At 29.6% G+C, this 17,163-nt stretch overlaps 1 protein-coding gene across 4 annotated transcripts in view; it reads left to right on the top strand.

Annotated features, from left to right (window-relative positions):
• Positions 1-1,062: 1,062 nt before the first annotated feature.
• The window catches only part of LOC135929153 (G patch domain-containing protein 1-like), a 56,742-nt gene continuing 40,641 nt past the window's right edge, over positions 1,063-17,163 (top strand). For all 4 annotated transcript variants that reach the window (XM_065465753.1, XM_065465706.1, XM_065465891.1 and 1 more), the window contains exons 1-8: positions 1,063-1,175; positions 8,342-8,512; positions 9,282-9,367; positions 9,772-9,920; positions 10,610-10,899; positions 11,700-11,797; positions 11,913-12,146; positions 12,789-13,023. In XM_065465753.1, coding sequence (XP_065321825.1) covers positions 1,127-1,175; positions 8,342-8,512; positions 9,282-9,367; positions 9,772-9,920; positions 10,610-10,899; positions 11,700-11,797; positions 11,913-12,146; positions 12,789-13,023 — 1,312 coding nt within the window. In that variant the 5' untranslated portion in view covers positions 1,063-1,126. The remainder of the gene's footprint in view (positions 1,176-8,341; positions 8,513-9,281; positions 9,368-9,771; positions 9,921-10,609; positions 10,900-11,699; positions 11,798-11,912; positions 12,147-12,788; positions 13,024-17,163) is intronic.

Raw genomic sequence — 17,163 nt, 5'->3', positions numbered from 1 at the left:
TCTAATTATCTTAGATGATATATATATATAGTGTGTAGAGTAGAACATAATAAAATAGAATATAATTTATATATTTTTTGTATGACCACACCAGCATCATCTACACCTTTATATAAAAATATGCCATAAAGAAATCCAAAACTAATGAGATTAAAAATATCTGAATTTAATATTTCTCTAGAAAGTATTATGAAGTCTTGTCTAATGGATAGCTTTAAAATTGAGGGTAAAATGACTTAATAAATTTTAAAAAAATTATTTTTTAATTTTAAAAATTCTTTATTCAAAAATATAATTGGCCTAAGAACATAGATGTGCGATTTGGCGAGGTGCAAATAAAAAAAATCTGCCAAAGATTCCTATTAAATAAATATGAAACGATTGCCTGGCTTCTATAATATATTAATTGAGAATAATTTATAATGAAAAATTGAAAAAAATTAAGAACTGTACATACTTTCTACTGTAATATCGAATGAGAAAGGGGCTTTTATCTCATGAACATGATTAAAGTATACATACTAATGAAGTTTAATTAATTTGTTAATTTTACTGATTGTAACTTCGATATTAGATGGGATTCCAGATCAATATATCAAAATATGGAAAAGGTAACATAGTAGGCGAATAAAATACATTCAGAAATACAGTCCAAAGGAAATGAAAAAATAAAAGATTTATGGAAATATTTGTAATCGTATTTATATACAAGTTCTTAATTTATATAAAGTAGCCCCCCCCCCCCCCCGCATTATTTTTAAGCAGTAAATAACTGGTTATAACAATAAATACAATATAAGATGCATAATTCCAGATAAAATTAAATTGAGTGAAAATATGAAATCCCCTATGCTCGTTACACAAAGGAGAAGAACTATCATCATTTAATATCGAATTAATGTCAGTTTCGAGAAATATACGACCCAGCAAAATAGAAAAATTAAAACTTAAAACCGGGTCTACAGGTTACCTTTCAGATATCAAAGCTATTGAACAATTTTATCATTTTAAAGTTTGCATATATAATTTTATTTTAACATGCTTTTTACTAATATGGCTATTTGTCAACCGAATCTATTGTTTTAAAAAAATATAACATGTATTAACTTATTTTATTTTGAAAATCATGAAAAAAAACTATATTACTTATGGAACCCCTTTGATTGATGAAGATGGTTAGCTATCTTTATTCTTTTATAAATATAATTTTAAAAAAATTATTCATGATTTATATATTAAACTTTTAAAAAACACCATTCTATTCAGTTAACTTGGAAATAACTTTTTATTCACAAAAATTTTTATTTTTAGAATTTTTAATAGGTGGAAGTATGTAAATTAATGGCATATTACAAGGGCTCTCAGAGGTGTGGAAGTCCCAAAGGCTTTGAAAATTTACTCATAAAAATAGTCTATTTGTTTAGAAAAATCTTTAATTGTACACTTTACCAAATTTAATTATTGTTTTTTAAACAAACTACATTTATAATCAAACCAAAGGTCTGCAAAGTCCAGCTCAATTTATCCATTAACAATTTTTGAACAAGTTGCCCAGCTGGACTACTCCGTTAAAAATATTTTGTGGCCCAACAGCTTATAATTTTATCCTGGCCTGACTTTTAATATTTTTCAAAAAATCTGACTTGGCCTGGCCCCTTAATTTTTCTCAAATGTTAGTTCAAGCTCTTATATCTTTCCTCTATTCCTATATATTTCTCTCTACAACATTTTATAAATTAATTGTGTTTGATATCTGTATTGTATAATTGGTCATATCAGAAATGACCTGTTTAATTAGTTAGACAGTTCTTAAAAAAAGAAATACGCATATCATAATATATTTTTATAGTATTCATCAAATGAAATTCAAAAAAATATATATCAAGATTTTTATTCTTAGAAAAACTTATTAATATTTTACTAATTAGAGATTATCAAGGCCTTGCTTGATTTTTTAAGTATAAATTTTGTAACCTGGCCTGAATATTTTTTATGTACAAATAGCCAGGTCTGACCCAGCCCATTAAATTTTTTTGTTTGGCCTTGTTCTTTATAATTTTTCTTTTGGATAGGCCAATCTTTGTAGATCTCCAGTAGGGCCTATTCTTTATAATGCTTTATTAAAAAAAATTAAAATGTGTTGAACAAAATATTATAATGGCCTTGGTGTGCATAAAAAATTTTTGAGTTAGGCTGGGCATTTAGATAAATATAAATTTAGACCAGACTTGGATCATTCCATGTCAAATCGATCACTGGTCAACCCCCTTTTAAAATTGTTAAAAATTTATGGAGTTGTATAGATATGTTAAAAAATGAGAAATTTGTTTATTTTAGCTTGCTAACACACCTGGTTCCCAAGATACAGGGTCTCAAAAGTGCAAAAATACTGACTTTCGAATCAGTTTTCTAAAATTCTTATATCTCAAAAATTATTTATAGTTAAAAATGTAAATTTTCTGGGAAACTAAAATTAAGGGAAATTTGTGGAAAGAAATTTCCTTTAAAAAATTATTTTACGCGTCAATATTGATTTTTTTCATGTTTCATCAAAAATATATAAATTATTAATATATTATTTAAAAAAATACTTTCAATTATTTAATTTGTTATCTTTGCTTAAAACAATTCCAGATCTCTAAAATTGAGCAATTTGTCATTTGTCTAGCAACATCCTAGATATCCAGATAATCGGCTTGTAACAAATAATCCTTTAATAACAACTTTTTGTCTTTAAAACTAATTCTGCAACAAAATATCCTGATTTTTTTTTATTATAAATTGTTTGATCTCTAAAATTTCCTTCTATAAAAGATTTCCGATATGAATGAGGAACTTCATATAACTTTGATTTGTCCACTTTGACTTCCTCTATTTGTATAGAATGACTTTACAGAATTTGCCTCAAGATATCTTTATTTTTTAATAGACTATTAATTATCATTACCATACTGTCCTAAAAGTTAGATAAGCTAGGCAACTTTAATGAAACAATCATATTTTTATCTATAAGCCGTTGTTTTTAAATGTGTAAAAGAATGTTGAATTTTACATATTTTATAATACTTTGTTGGCTTTTACTACTAAAATATAAATTAGCAATATTTTATTTGCTAGGCCCTTTAAAGCAAACTAAGTCCATGAGATGCAGACCCAATGTCATAATTGAATATGTATTTTTAAGTGTGTTTTATTTCATGACATGCCTTATTCTTTACTGTGTTTCTTATTCCTTCAATTACTTTAATAAATTCACTAGATATACTCCCTTATACATATTGGACCCTAACTATTAATTTGTAGAAAATGGGTAGGATTCCCATGATAAAATTTATAATTCATTCCACTTTTATATCTGTCTACCCATCATTAATAAGGGCCAAATTTTTATCTTATCTTTTGGTTACTATATTTTTAATCCTTTCATATTCACTGTTTATCAAATTATTATCTAAGTCAAATGTTATATTTAATATTTGTGAATTGTTTAAATTTGAATAAAATTTAGCTTCAATTTTATCCTGAAATTGAATAAAAATATGAAATTTTTGCACTCATGTTATTGTTCACCTTTTATTGAATCTCTCTTCTAAAATTATTTGTTTTCTCTTGTTCTTCCATAATATAGGCGAAATCTATTCCTTAATAAAAAAAAATAATATATATTAATAAATTATAAATCTTATGCCTTTAATATTTTCCTTATAATAGGCAACAAAACTCTTTATGGCAAGTTATTTTTTCTGAAACAGGGCTTTGTAAACTACCCATCTCATTATGTTTGACTGTACCTCCAACTCCATTACATGCAGATTTGCCATGGGATGTGGGCTAGAAATGCTACTCAGCTTTCGAAATCATTTTATGTTCGCAAAGATTGATTTGTGATGCTGCTACATCTGAAAAGTAGCAGAATTTTGTTGGGATAAATGGCAATTGTATTATGAATGAAAGATTCCAATATAATTTTATTAACTTAAATGAAAGGATGACTGATAACTTGCTCTTTATTCCAGTAACTTCACCTTTAACCATAAAGTATAATTCTCAGCAAAATCTGCCTGAATAATATATTCTCATTCATTTTAAACCTTCAATATTCTGGTGGGGTATATGAAACCCCAGACATGCTAGCAATGATATTACATAAAAACGGTTAAATATTATGATCTGGATTCTTCTGTAGCTTTATCAAATATATCTTAGAATCTATATTCCAAATTTCATATATTTCGGTTGAGTAGTTTTTAAGATATAAGCATTTAACTGATTGGGGTTTATGAGACCCCACCAGAGTAAATTTGTAATTTTTTAAGAAATTTTTTTTAAAAAAAATTATAAATATATACTACTAGAGATCTGCAAAAATAGGCCCAGCCCGAACGGGCTTTGGGCCGGGCCTAATATTTTTTAAGAAAATTCGGGCTGGGTCGGGTCAGCCTTAGAAATTTTTAAAAATATATCTAAATTAATCAATTTTATGTTGAATTTTTTATGTAAAATAAAAATATGTGATTTTTATTTATATAAAGTTGACGCCAAATAATAAATATGTTTATTTTGAGTTATTATAGAAATTAATTTATATTTCAAGCCAGGCTGGCAAAATTTTTTTAAAAAAAATTTCGGGTTCGGGCCGGGCAAATCTTTATAAAAAAATTTTGGGCCATGCCGGGCTTGAAAAATTAGGCCCGATGCAGATCACTATATATATACTACTATATTATAAAATTTATTAAAACAAAATTTAAATATCTTTTATTTTGATTGAGATATATGAAAAAGAAAACTTAAACATTTTTTTTGGTGGAGTTATTATATTCTTATTTTCACCATCTGGCTCATTTCTCAAATTATTTTTATCATATACTATGATTTTTGCAGATTCTGATAGTAAATAAAAAATTATTTAAGATGTAATATCATTTTATTTGAGGTGATTATATTTAATTGATAATAAGGAAGAAGATTCTATTTATGATAGTGATCATGATACACAATCTGAATTAGATGAAGAAGATATGCTACAGACAATAAACTTAAATATTATTTAGGTAAATATGGAATTATTTATGATATCTATTTCACTGTAAAATTAGCTAAAAATAAGGTGACTTAATGGAAAAAGGATTTTAAATCAAAGAGTAAGAACACGTCAACAAAATTTAATTTTTCATATGCTAGGAGTAAAAGAATATGGGAAAAAAGCTGACACCGCAGAAAAATGTTTCGATTTGTTCATATCACCAAAAATGATTGAAGAAATTATTTATCACAAATGGAAAAATTAAAATTTTAAGTAAAAAGTACACTGATCAATATGAAAATTCTACTAAAGAGGTTGATGTAATAGAATTCAAGGCATTATTAAGAATTCTTTATTTAGCTGGAATTTCCAAATAAAATCATCAAAATATCTCAGATTTATGGAAATCTGATGGGTTTGGAATTAAGATATTTAGAGCAACAATGACACTCAAAAGATTCAGATTTCTAATCCATACAATAAGATTTGATGACATATTATTAAGAGAAGAGAGAAAAATGGTAGACAAGGCAACTCACATTAGAAATATTTTTCAAGAATTTGTTGATAACTGCTACAAATCTTATACAATATCAGAATATGCAACCGTAGATGAAATGCTTCCAGCATTGGTAGATGCCCATTCAGGCAATACATGCCAAATAAACCATCAAAATATGGCATAAAACTATACTCCTTATAAAAAAATTGTCAAATAAATTTATGTTTAGAACACATAAATATTTTATGTAATAAATGTTTTTGCATGTCAAATTTAGCATATTTCAATGTTCTATTTTTTTTTATATTTGAATGTATTGGTGTAATTTTTTTTTATATTGAAGAATAAAGATCCATATTATGAATTATCATGATTATATAATGGATAAGTTATTTTTTTAATTTTATATTTGAAATTTAAAAAAAGCTGCTTTTTTTAAAAAAATTTGGCACAAATTATAATTATCCTCATCATCTTTAATCTAGGCTTAAGAAATAAAAATACTTAAATATTTTATCAAGCTTAAGGTTGAATCTATCTTATATCCAAATATCAAATGAAAAGAATGAATATAACTGGAGATATATACATTTGTAATTGGGGTCTATTAAACCCCGCCCGAGAACTAACCTCATTTTTTTTCACTGGAGTATTGAAGGGTTAATAGAATTCATATCTATAAAGGTTTTAAGCTATAAACAATTTAAAAATTTTACAGCCGTAAAAATCTTCATTTTTTGCACCTTTGAGGCTCTGTATCTCCTGAACCAGGTGTGCTAGCTAGCTAAAATAAACCGCCCACTTATTTTTTTACCGATCTAAATAATTCCAGCAATTTAACAATTTTGAAAAGGGTCGGCTGGAAATGATACATTTTGATCGATTTGACCTGGTATGACCCAAATATTCGAAATATTTTAGTATAAAAAAATAATATGCTGTTTTTGGTAGATTAGCAAAAATTTTTAACCATTATCCATAATTTCATATAGCGCCATTTATTTATGCAAATAAAAATATCAATTTTTGGTAATTTTGCATATTTTGGAAGAGATAGCGTCGCCAAGGTTTTCACTTCGTATATATTGTGAATTCTATCATAAATCAAAATGAGTTTTAACCCTAGCCCTCAGATCTTTCTAATATTTTTACTAGAGTTTGCATTTATTAATTATAACTAAAAGAAGAATAAAATTTTATCTTCCAACTGCTGAGATGCGGGTTTCTAAAGGTCAGAATTGGGCATTTTGGGAATATCCCTTTAATTTTGTATATAATTGATCTAAAAGCGTCATTTAAATTTCTTTATATAGCCTAATGGTAGGCCTTTAAAGTTATATAATGTTAAAGATTATTTTAAAAATCTAAATGCAAAATCCGGAAAATAAAATCAAATCGGCATTTTATTTCTTCATTTTTTTAAAATTAATAAATATGAAAAATTTCAAGTTGGGTCGATCTTAGGTGTAGGTAATAACTAATTTTAATCATTAGTCAATTGTAAAAATTCGTAATTGTAATATATTTAAGCTAAAATCTTTTAAATATTTTATGTATTTAAGTAAAAGATTAAACAAGGTGATTAATGTAATATATTCTTCTTTCCTAAAATTCGCACGATTTTGATAAACATACTTTGTGAAGGTCTTAGAAATGTACTTCCTTTGGGAGTGTTTTTCAAGACATATTATATATTATTAAAAAATTTTATAATTCCGATTAAAGCAGTCGTAGAATGCCTGAAACCATTTTATATCAATATAGGCTAAGTGGAAAAGTGACAATTGCAGAAAAGACTCATTTTATGCAATCTTAGGGAATTATATTCTAATTTTAAAGAAACACATGTTGCCATAAAAGTGAGCTTTAGTAGATCTGTAAAAACCAAAATATTGTGTATTAGCTGGAGGACCAGGAACCTGGGCATATGCACTATTCTTCAAAATTTTAAATTGAATGATGGCGAATTTTTAGTTATATGTGATTTTTCCAAAAAATTATGCTTTTGTGGCTCAGAACCACGTTCAGGGATTCTCCTGATCCCTTTATGGTGTATTATCATGAAAATAATATGAACAAACTTTAACTATATGATGCTGTTATCATGTCTAAAACACAACGCATGTGGCGTTTATTTAACAAACTAAAATGATTAATTTTCTTAAATCAAAATTTCAAAATATACCAAAAGCAATATAAAAATTTCTATATCTTTGCCATCATGAACTCGATTTCAGAATCAAAACAGAATGACACTTTTTCGCAACAGCCTATGGCGAAAGTATTTGCAATAGTTTGAGAGGAATTACCATATGTTTAGTAGCAAGAGCGAGCCTTCAGCTTTCAAAAAGTTTAAAAAAGATATAAGATAGTATTAATATCCGCAATACTGCCAAACCATGATGGATTTGGATATGGACAAAAATATTCAATCATTTCTATCATAATTATACAAATCATAAGAATAAGTAATTATTCGTTTGTTTTAGCGATTCGAATAATTTATTAATCTATTTATATTCCTTTTTATATAAAGTTTTGCTTTTATTTTTATCGATTCAATTAAATTTATGTATATATTTTATAAGGAAACAATTTTTTAAAGTTAAAATTAAATTTTTGAATCGAATACTGATTTAATTATTTGCAATTCTACTAATGCAAAAGAGAAACCTAAATCAGTTTTAAAATAAATGTCAGAACAGATGGAGCATATGACATCCAATTTTCTTACATTTTAAAATATTTTTTAAAAATAATTTACTCATTTTTAAATTATATTCTTGAATACTATTTTTTTTTGTTTAATGCAGACGTTCCTCAAGACGATAATTTGTTAGGAGGAGGACTGCTTTTTAAGAGAAATAAACCGGTTCACGCACAAGATCAAGTGGTCGTCGACGAGAAGGGCAGGCGGAGATTTCACGGGGCGTTTACTGGAGGATTTTCAGCCGGATTTTTCAATTCCGTGGACACTAAAGAAGGTATAAATAATAATCTACTAAACTTCAAACAATGTTAAAAACCTTTTACTATTTATTTTCGATGCAATTGTTTTAAGTTTGTTGGACAGTTTCCATCAAAAATAGATTAGTGCTAACATAAAGTAAAAATTTAATAAAAACAGCTTTGGAAATAAGGGCATAATTATTATATGAATTAAACATAAACGGTAAATCGAAGAATTTACTTTTACTATTCCATTCTTATCGAATAATTTATTATTCATATTTGTACGAATAATAAGATTATTTGCATACTATTCGTATAGTTACGAATAATAAATTGTTCAATTTATATATAAGAATAGAATAATTCGTTCTGTTCGTTTTAGAACAGCTAAAAACTTTGCATAAACCTAATAGGCATCATCGGTATGGAGTTCGGTTAATAGTCCGTCAGCGTTACGCAATACTAAACATAGCCTTAATTATTATTTATTCATATTTATTAACATTATATATATTCATTACGTACGCTGACGATTAGCCGATTCCTAATTTTTGCCTAATTAGGTTTAGCCTAATTTTCAACTAAGCTTAATTAGGTCTAGTCGATTTTTAGGCTAAGCTTAGTTAGGCTGGGTTAATTTTTTCACCGAAAAACTCGACTAAGCCATTTTGGAGTCGGCTAAAATTAGCCGATTATGCAACACTACTACTATGGATCATTCAACATTAACAATTTAGATTAAAAATTAAAAAGGATATTTTAAAAAATCTATTAATTTATGTATTAAATCTATTTGATTAGGATGGAATCCCAAGTCCTTCAAATCCTCTAGGCAGGATAAGAACGACCCTCTCGAGCAAAGGCCCGAAGATTATATGGATGAAGAGGTGAAACCTAATTTTTTTCCTTAAATTATTTTTGTTTTTGATTTATAAACGAGATTTTAGTTTGAAAAAAATAAATGGATGGTAAAAGTTGTTTGTTGTTTTTCCCTAAAATATACAAATAATTTCGAAATGGGCTTGCACGCTAAATTTTTCACTTACTATTAAAGCGGCACTGAATAGATTCACTATGATGATAGGAAACGTCTAGATTAAACCATTGGTGAATAGAGTAATATTAATTATCAAGTTAAAAACAACATAAAATCGCATATGCTTATCAATTTCTTTGATAATACTGGCTGATAATAAATTATATTCATATATATTAGTAAGAAAGGAAAGAATGAATGAAAAAAAAGAAAAATAAAGAGAATATACTTATCAATCTTAAAAACTTCTAATAGGATTTTACCGAATACGGCATTGCGCCGAAAATAGTGGAAGTCACTAACAAGGCTACGCGACAAAAGGCCGAAAACGCATCAATCAAAAACGCCGAAATTCTTGGCCAGGATTTTCTTTTCTTCAAAAACCTATTCCACTTGCCCGACAAGTTTTATATCTATTCATTATATGTTTGTTTTTTCAATGTATTTTGTTTAAAAAAAATTGCATACTATAGTTACTTTTCTAAATCGGGTTTTAATCAGATCAAACCTACCCCATAATTCGATTTATAAATTTCAAATATCGTCGGATATTTTTAATAGATTTTAATACTTCGGATATCGTATGATATTTTAATTATTTTTAAAATCCTATCCTATCGGACAGGCCTACCGATAACTCTCTCTATCTACAATTTTGGATTATAAAACTGTATTTATTAGTTATGAAACATTGTTTATTTTCGGGAGAAAAAGACGAAAAAAAAATGAAACGATGTTTTAAATTATTTTTATTAAAATTAATACTACAATCTTATTGGGAAATATAAAATCTATCATAGGTTTTATTTCAAAATTTTTTATCTAATTTTATTATAACTCGCTCATTTTATACAGTTAACTTTTATTTTTTTATAAGAAAGATTATTATTTTATAAATTTAATTTTAACCTTGTAAAATTTATTTTAGACTTGAAAATTTAATCATTGTTTTTTATTTGATCGTATGTTTTTTTATATATTTTTATTAGGTTTTTTTTAAATAAATGTTTTGATTTTATTCCTAACCCTATAAACTATATTTCAAGTTATTTTTTAGATATATCTCATTTATTATAAATATCGATAAATAAAGAAACACAATAGGTCATCTTATATTCCAAAAGATGGGAGGCAAGCTGGGTCGGGGTGTTGGGGCAAAAGTTGTTAGGAAAAAGAAGCAAACCATTTTCACTAAATCGAACGCTCGCACACCAGATCCTAAAACCTCGTCTATCCCATCATCTTCCGAACGTGAACCACAAAGTGTTGATAGTAAAAAGGTCGAAAAACTCCCAGGCGTTGTGATTAATACGGAGTACCTAAATTTTGAGGAATCGCTGGACGAAGATAAACCCCTCCTCGCTGAAAAGTCAAAGGAAATCGGTAATCGAATAAAAATAGTTTTTTGTAAATTTTATGTCTTTTATGATTAAGATGAATATTTAGAACCTCATTCGACATGGTTCTACCCCTCCCCTGTTAAAATCAGCTATTATAATCACGTGACTAGGTTTGTGCGTCATGTCACAGGGTAAAATAAAGTACAAAATAATTTAACTAAGTCTCTAATTTGTTTCCATAGTTCGGTATAATTTATTTTAGGCACACTTAGCTTATCAAAATTAGGAAAATTTATAATTGGAAATTTAGATTTTAGGCTCTTGGTTGGTTAAAACGACAAAGAATTTTTTTAGAAAGAATAATTTTGATTATTATCGCATTTGTTCTTTGTTATTTATGAAAGCCAAAATCCTTAAATAAACCCCTTTAAATAATAAATGGATTCTGATGTATTACTTATTAGGAACCCACCATCCATATTTAATATCGATATAGAATCGGTGCCTTTTTTGGTATCTTTAAGAAAATATCAGATCCTCCAGACTTATGAATTAGTATTATATAAGATTATTATATTCTTATCTAGCCTCGAGATGGCTGAACCCATACTGTTCTATTTATTTTGTTTTTTTTAGAAAGGCTCGAAACTAAAAATATATGTTTTTACCACAAGCCTTAGGCCTCGTTTATAGCAAGCGCGGAATTTATAAAATATATAAAGCTAAATTATACAGTTATGCTATATTTTTTGCTTATTATAAGCGATACCTCACATTACACATTTGTGCATATTTTAGATATCATGTTTTTTTAAATATAAAACCTCGAATATATATTTAAAGGCAAAAAAATATATGGTTGCAGTTTACCTCCGGGATTCAAAAGCTATTCTCCATCAACCCTGCCAATAAAAGACTTTCATATCAAATCTACCATTACAGTAATTCCTTCATATTTCTTTCTTTTAAATTAAATTTCTTCCTGGTGAACTTTTATAAAGATTAAAAATTTGCTAATTTATTATAACAAAATATATTAAGAAATAATAATTTTAGGAAAAAACAGAAATTTTTGAGTTTTTGCCGCCAGACATTAACCCGATAATCATCCTACCTAAAAATGACTATTATGGATTGGGTTACACCAAGACGTCGAAAATGGAGCCAGCTACTTTGACCCAGATGGCCGAATCGAAATATACGAAAAAAACCTCCAATTATTTCGCGGGCATAGGCAGCACCTTCGAGGAAACTATCAGAACTAAGAGGACTAAAGGAATCACTGGTCAGGTATTTTTAAAAAAATATAGCTTATCTTAGAAATCTACGATGGGCGAAAATATTTTAAAACCATGACCAAGTAATTTGATATATCTTTCCTGCAAAATGAGCAGAACAGACCTCCATTTATTAAAAATCATATTTCATAATATTTCATATATTATAAGTTTAAGTAAAAATGCATTAAAATAAAATAAATAACGAGCCAAATCTACTAATGAAATTATTTTTAAACTGGTCTCGTGGGTTAAACAAAATTTTTAGATAGAAGGGCTAGCAGGTTAAGCTTGAGTGCGCAGGCATACGGATTAAAACCCATCATTGTGGGTCGCACTTATCTTTCATGACATCGAAGCAAAAAAGGTAAGCTTCTGCTTTTTTTTCGTTTCGATTGGCATTGGGGATCTATTTAAGAAAGTAATTTATGTTTTATTTTAATACAAGTCACATAACTTTTGATTCATGAAATTTGAAGGAACCAATGAGAGATTATATTTGAATGAACCAATGAAATTTCAGTGTAAATAAAAGAAGGTGAAATTTAAATGTAACAACGAGTGAAATGTTACAAGCGATATTTATACAAATTAATAAATCATGTTTCATTTTATTTTCCCTGTCAATTTGCCGTATTTTAAAATTAAATAAAAGGCTTTTGGTTACGGTGCCTTAGAAGATTCGGAAGACGAGTGCGAAAAACTATTTCTAGATGACGAAGTTAACGCCGATGCCCCGGCTAGGATATTAGCCAAATACGATATTCCGCTTTTCAGGGAACAAGGAATCATCAATATAGATGGCAGTAAAGCGAAAGACGGAAGGGTCGAACACAGGAAAGGGGGAAACGTGTTCGGGAAAGGGGGAGTAAATATCGGTAGACATGGAGGTCAGTTATTTATTGATTTATTTGATATTGTTAATCCATCTTTTTTAAATGATTAAATTTAATTAGAAGAAAAAGACTGCTCGAACGAAATGGTAGAAAAAATAGCAAGTTGTTTAAGGGAGGATTTTTAGATTTTTGGATTGAAACTGTAAATAGTATCCGACAGAAATTAATGATAAATAGTTTGTGTTTTTATAAGGGCCACCTATGGATATGAAACCGGAAATTAAGCTTGAAAACCCACCACCCATAATTCTAACTTTTCTATTTCTTTCTTTATAAGTCCATATTTTTTTAACTAACGTTTAAAACTGGAACCGGAATGAATATCTGACCAGATACCGTTTCTAGAAAATTCCTGTCGATTTTTTGTTCTATTCTGTTTTGGTTGGATCTATAATATTAGAAGGTGGCTTATTTAAAACATGAGGTCTAAGACCAAAACGGGATCGAAATCAGAAGACCGATCTTACTAAATCATTTATAGTCTGAAAATTGGATTTTTTTAAAATTCAAATCTGATTTTTTGATTTTAATTAAAAAAATTTTAAAAAAAGGTAATGATTTTTATAACCGAAACTTTAAACATAGGATTTTAAGGATAAAATTTTTGTACCATCTTATATGATATCTTTATTTGAAGAGACGTACACTACCGGCCATAAATGATTGTCTACCCTGCATTTTTCTTAAAATAAGACAAATAACACACAATATGAGGCTTATCAAATTTATTTATAAGTTTACATATTATTGCATAAAATTACAAAAAATAAAAGACATAGCAATTAATTAAGATCAAATTTTGGTTTCATCAATATGACCACCTTTATTCTTAATAATTGCTACACAAATTTTTGGTAATCTTTCATGAGATTTTTTAAATATTAGCAGTGGATTAGCCAGGATTTATCCATGGGGGGGGGGTTAAAATTTTTTGGGGGGCGAAGCCACCAAACTCTACTTTTAAATATTGGCAATATTATGTGCTTTATTAGTGTCTAATCACTATAGTAACAAGCATGAATAAAAAAATATTGGTAACAATTTTGGCTAAATTTATGATTAATAAGCGACTGAACACTGAAAACATTATTCTAAAAATTTAATCTATGTTTAGTCAATTGTAAATTAATCCATATAGTTTAGAAAGAAAAAAATTTGCTCCCCGAACCTTATATTATTTAAAATCACTCAATATACCTGATTGAGTGTTAAAAATAATTCTTTTTTAAATTTTAGATATAGATTTTATTTATTATTAAAATACTTTAGTATAAATAAAATCTCGTTATTTAACTATGCATTTATTTTAATGATAATATACAATAAAATAGATTTCAAAATGTATAAATTTTTATGTAGATTATTATATTAAAAATTTATTGTAAATAAATATATTTTAAAAATATATAATTCAATAAAATTTATATAAAGCGTAATATAAAATGTATGATATAATAACGATCAATATAATAGTAAATTTCATTAATATGTCAATTTAAAAAATAATCACATTTGTTAGTATATCTTTTAAGGATAAATAATAATATATTTAAATAATATAAATAAATATATAGTAAATTAATATAATAAATTGAACATATGATTTAAAAGAATTATGAGTTTTCATAGTTTGCCCTTCAGTTTTTCTTCTTCCATCTGAATATTCCTCTCTTGTTCTTAATTGCTTTTCTCATCGCCGATTCTGTGATTAGGGTTTGGTTCTTTTGTTGACTTCCATCTGAATATCCCTCTCTTGTTCTTAATTGCTCTTCTTATCGCCGATTCTGTGATTAGGGGGTATCAGTCATTGAGAATATGAACCTGAGGTAATTGGATTTTATTATATTGAGGGCTAATCTTTGGCGTAGGTAATAACCCTCGTTGGGATCTTCGGTCCTAGTAGAGATCCGTTTCCCCAGCTCTTTAAAGAAAGCCAGGGCATGAGAGTTGAACGACGTTAGAGTCGTGGCGATTAGTGGTAGGAATGTGTAATTGGCCGGAAGCGATGGCGAATACTTAGCGAGTTTATTCGTCTTGGCGTCTACTAGAGCATCTCTATTTATATTGGAAGGGGCAAGGGGATCGATGCATGAGAAATACCAGGTTAGGAATTCCCCCCTCTTCCAAGGGATCATGGTAGAGCCATCGGGACGCTTACCATCAGAATTGTAGAGTCCAGTAGGTTCGAGGGTTGATGGGATACCGGCAGATTTTAGGGCCCTGGCAATAGTATCATTGCATTTTGAATGTCTAATGAATCTGCCTCTACTGCGCTTGCAGTGTAAAGAGTGACGGCCTTTGGAGTTGACCGGCCTTTGACAAAGGATGCAGTGATAGGGTATTACCATATCATAATTAAGTCTTAGACCGATGGCGTGACGTAGCTCATCATTGCTTAGGGGCTGGTCAAGGTTTCGCGATGGAAAAGCTTCGAGAAATTCATATCCGCTGTCTGAGGAAATGGAGAAGAGTAGAGAATGGTCCTCGGGTTGGCTCCTCGATTTAAGGTATGCAACGAAGTTGCCAACTAGAGGCTTATCCCAGTCCTTCTGCAGTGCCGATGAGGGAGGATCGACTAATGAAAGAGATTTCCATAGATCAATTGCCTGGGGAAGTAAAGGGTCAGGATGTTTTGTGAGTGCGTGTATGATGGGCTCGCAGGACAGGCGAGAGGATATGAACGCACTAACAGAGAGTAGGGAAGGCGATCATATGCCAATGCCGCCGGATTTGGTTGGCAAGGTAGCTCGTAGCCAAGATAGGTCTCCGAATTTGAGATTGAGTATATCCTCTGTGAGGTGTTTAATCTCTAGCTCGTGTGCAGCGAGGTTGACGTCGTATTGGAAGATACGTGACGATCGGAGTGTATATAGAATTTTTGGGATTAGGAGGTAGTTCTTTAATAGAAAGAACGCTTGGTGGGCTGGGAGGCGAGATAGTGTACCGCGCATAAGGGATATCTCTAGTAGAGTGTCGGCGAAGAACTTGACAAAGAACTCGTCTTTACCCACTGGAGATTCGAGTTAAGAAGTTCAATGGTGTATGATTGAACATAGGATCATAGTTAAGGTCGATGATTCCAAGAGGACAACGCTCTTGTCTTGATTGATTCACAGTCCCAAACTGCTCTCGCTGGATTTTATTATTTCGACCGCCTTCATAACTTCGCTGGGTGAGCCGCCTAGTGTACCATCGTCGATATACCAGTTATGAAGGTTTAGTTTACATTGATCATTTATGCCTTGTATTAGGCTATTAATGCCCAGACAGAATAAAAACGAACCTAGAAGGTCACCTTGTTGTATTCCACTACTAGAAGGAATCAATCTATCTCCAAATTGAAGATGCCATGGACTAGCATAACAATCGAAGATGAATTGCGAGTATTCTGGGTAAAGTTTGAAAAATCTATCTTAATTAGGATATCGTCACTGGGGTCTGTTTGTAGATACATTCTGGTTATGTGTAGGGATACCTCACAACCCCCTTTTACGTTGACTCCTAATTGATTAGGGCACAGGTGATTGGATACTGTGAACAATATTCTGCTCACTACTAGCTTTGCGGTTAATCGGCGCCAAGTGGTCCCAATAGTGATAGGGCGAATATCTTTATTAGGTTTATGGAGGGCGATGAGTTTAGCTCCATAAAGGAGTGGAATAATGGCGGGTGGTAAGCCTCCAGCAAGCATACGGTTGATGAGTTGAGTAATTTTTTCCAAAACGTCGCATTGTTGTGTGATGTAAGGTGCGGTTAGATCCTGTAAGAATATTGGGCGAAACCCATCAACCCTCGGTGAAGAATCGCGTTTGAAGGAGAGGATAGCCTTTCTAACCTCGCTTGAGGTAAAAGTGGTTGCAATTAGAGGAGCTTCGGGGTAAGACGGTATTTCGTCCTTAAGATCGTGTGGGTGGTGTTTTAGGAGATGAGCTTGATAAGTTGTTTGATCGTAGGGAGCTAGCTTATTGTCAGATGAGCTTGATAAGTTGTTTGATCGTAGGGAGCTAGCTTATTGTCAGATGAGCTTGATAAGTTGTTTGATCGTAGGGAGCTAGCTTATTGTCAGATGTTGCCAGTCGTATGGCGGATTTAACATTCAGGTTATCCAGCTTTTTAGATATAAGCTTGGCCTTG

The sequence above is a fragment of the Gordionus sp. m RMFG-2023 genome, chromosome 1 (genome assembly GCF_954871325.1).
Source record: "Gordionus sp. m RMFG-2023 chromosome 1, tfGorSpeb1-WG-v2, whole genome shotgun sequence".
NCBI classification, from domain to species: Eukaryota; Metazoa; Nematomorpha; class Gordioida; order Chordodea; family Parachordodidae; genus Gordionus; species Gordionus sp. m RMFG-2023.
Note: the sequence above shows the minus strand (reverse complement) of the source record. Positions and strands in the feature narration are given on the sequence as shown.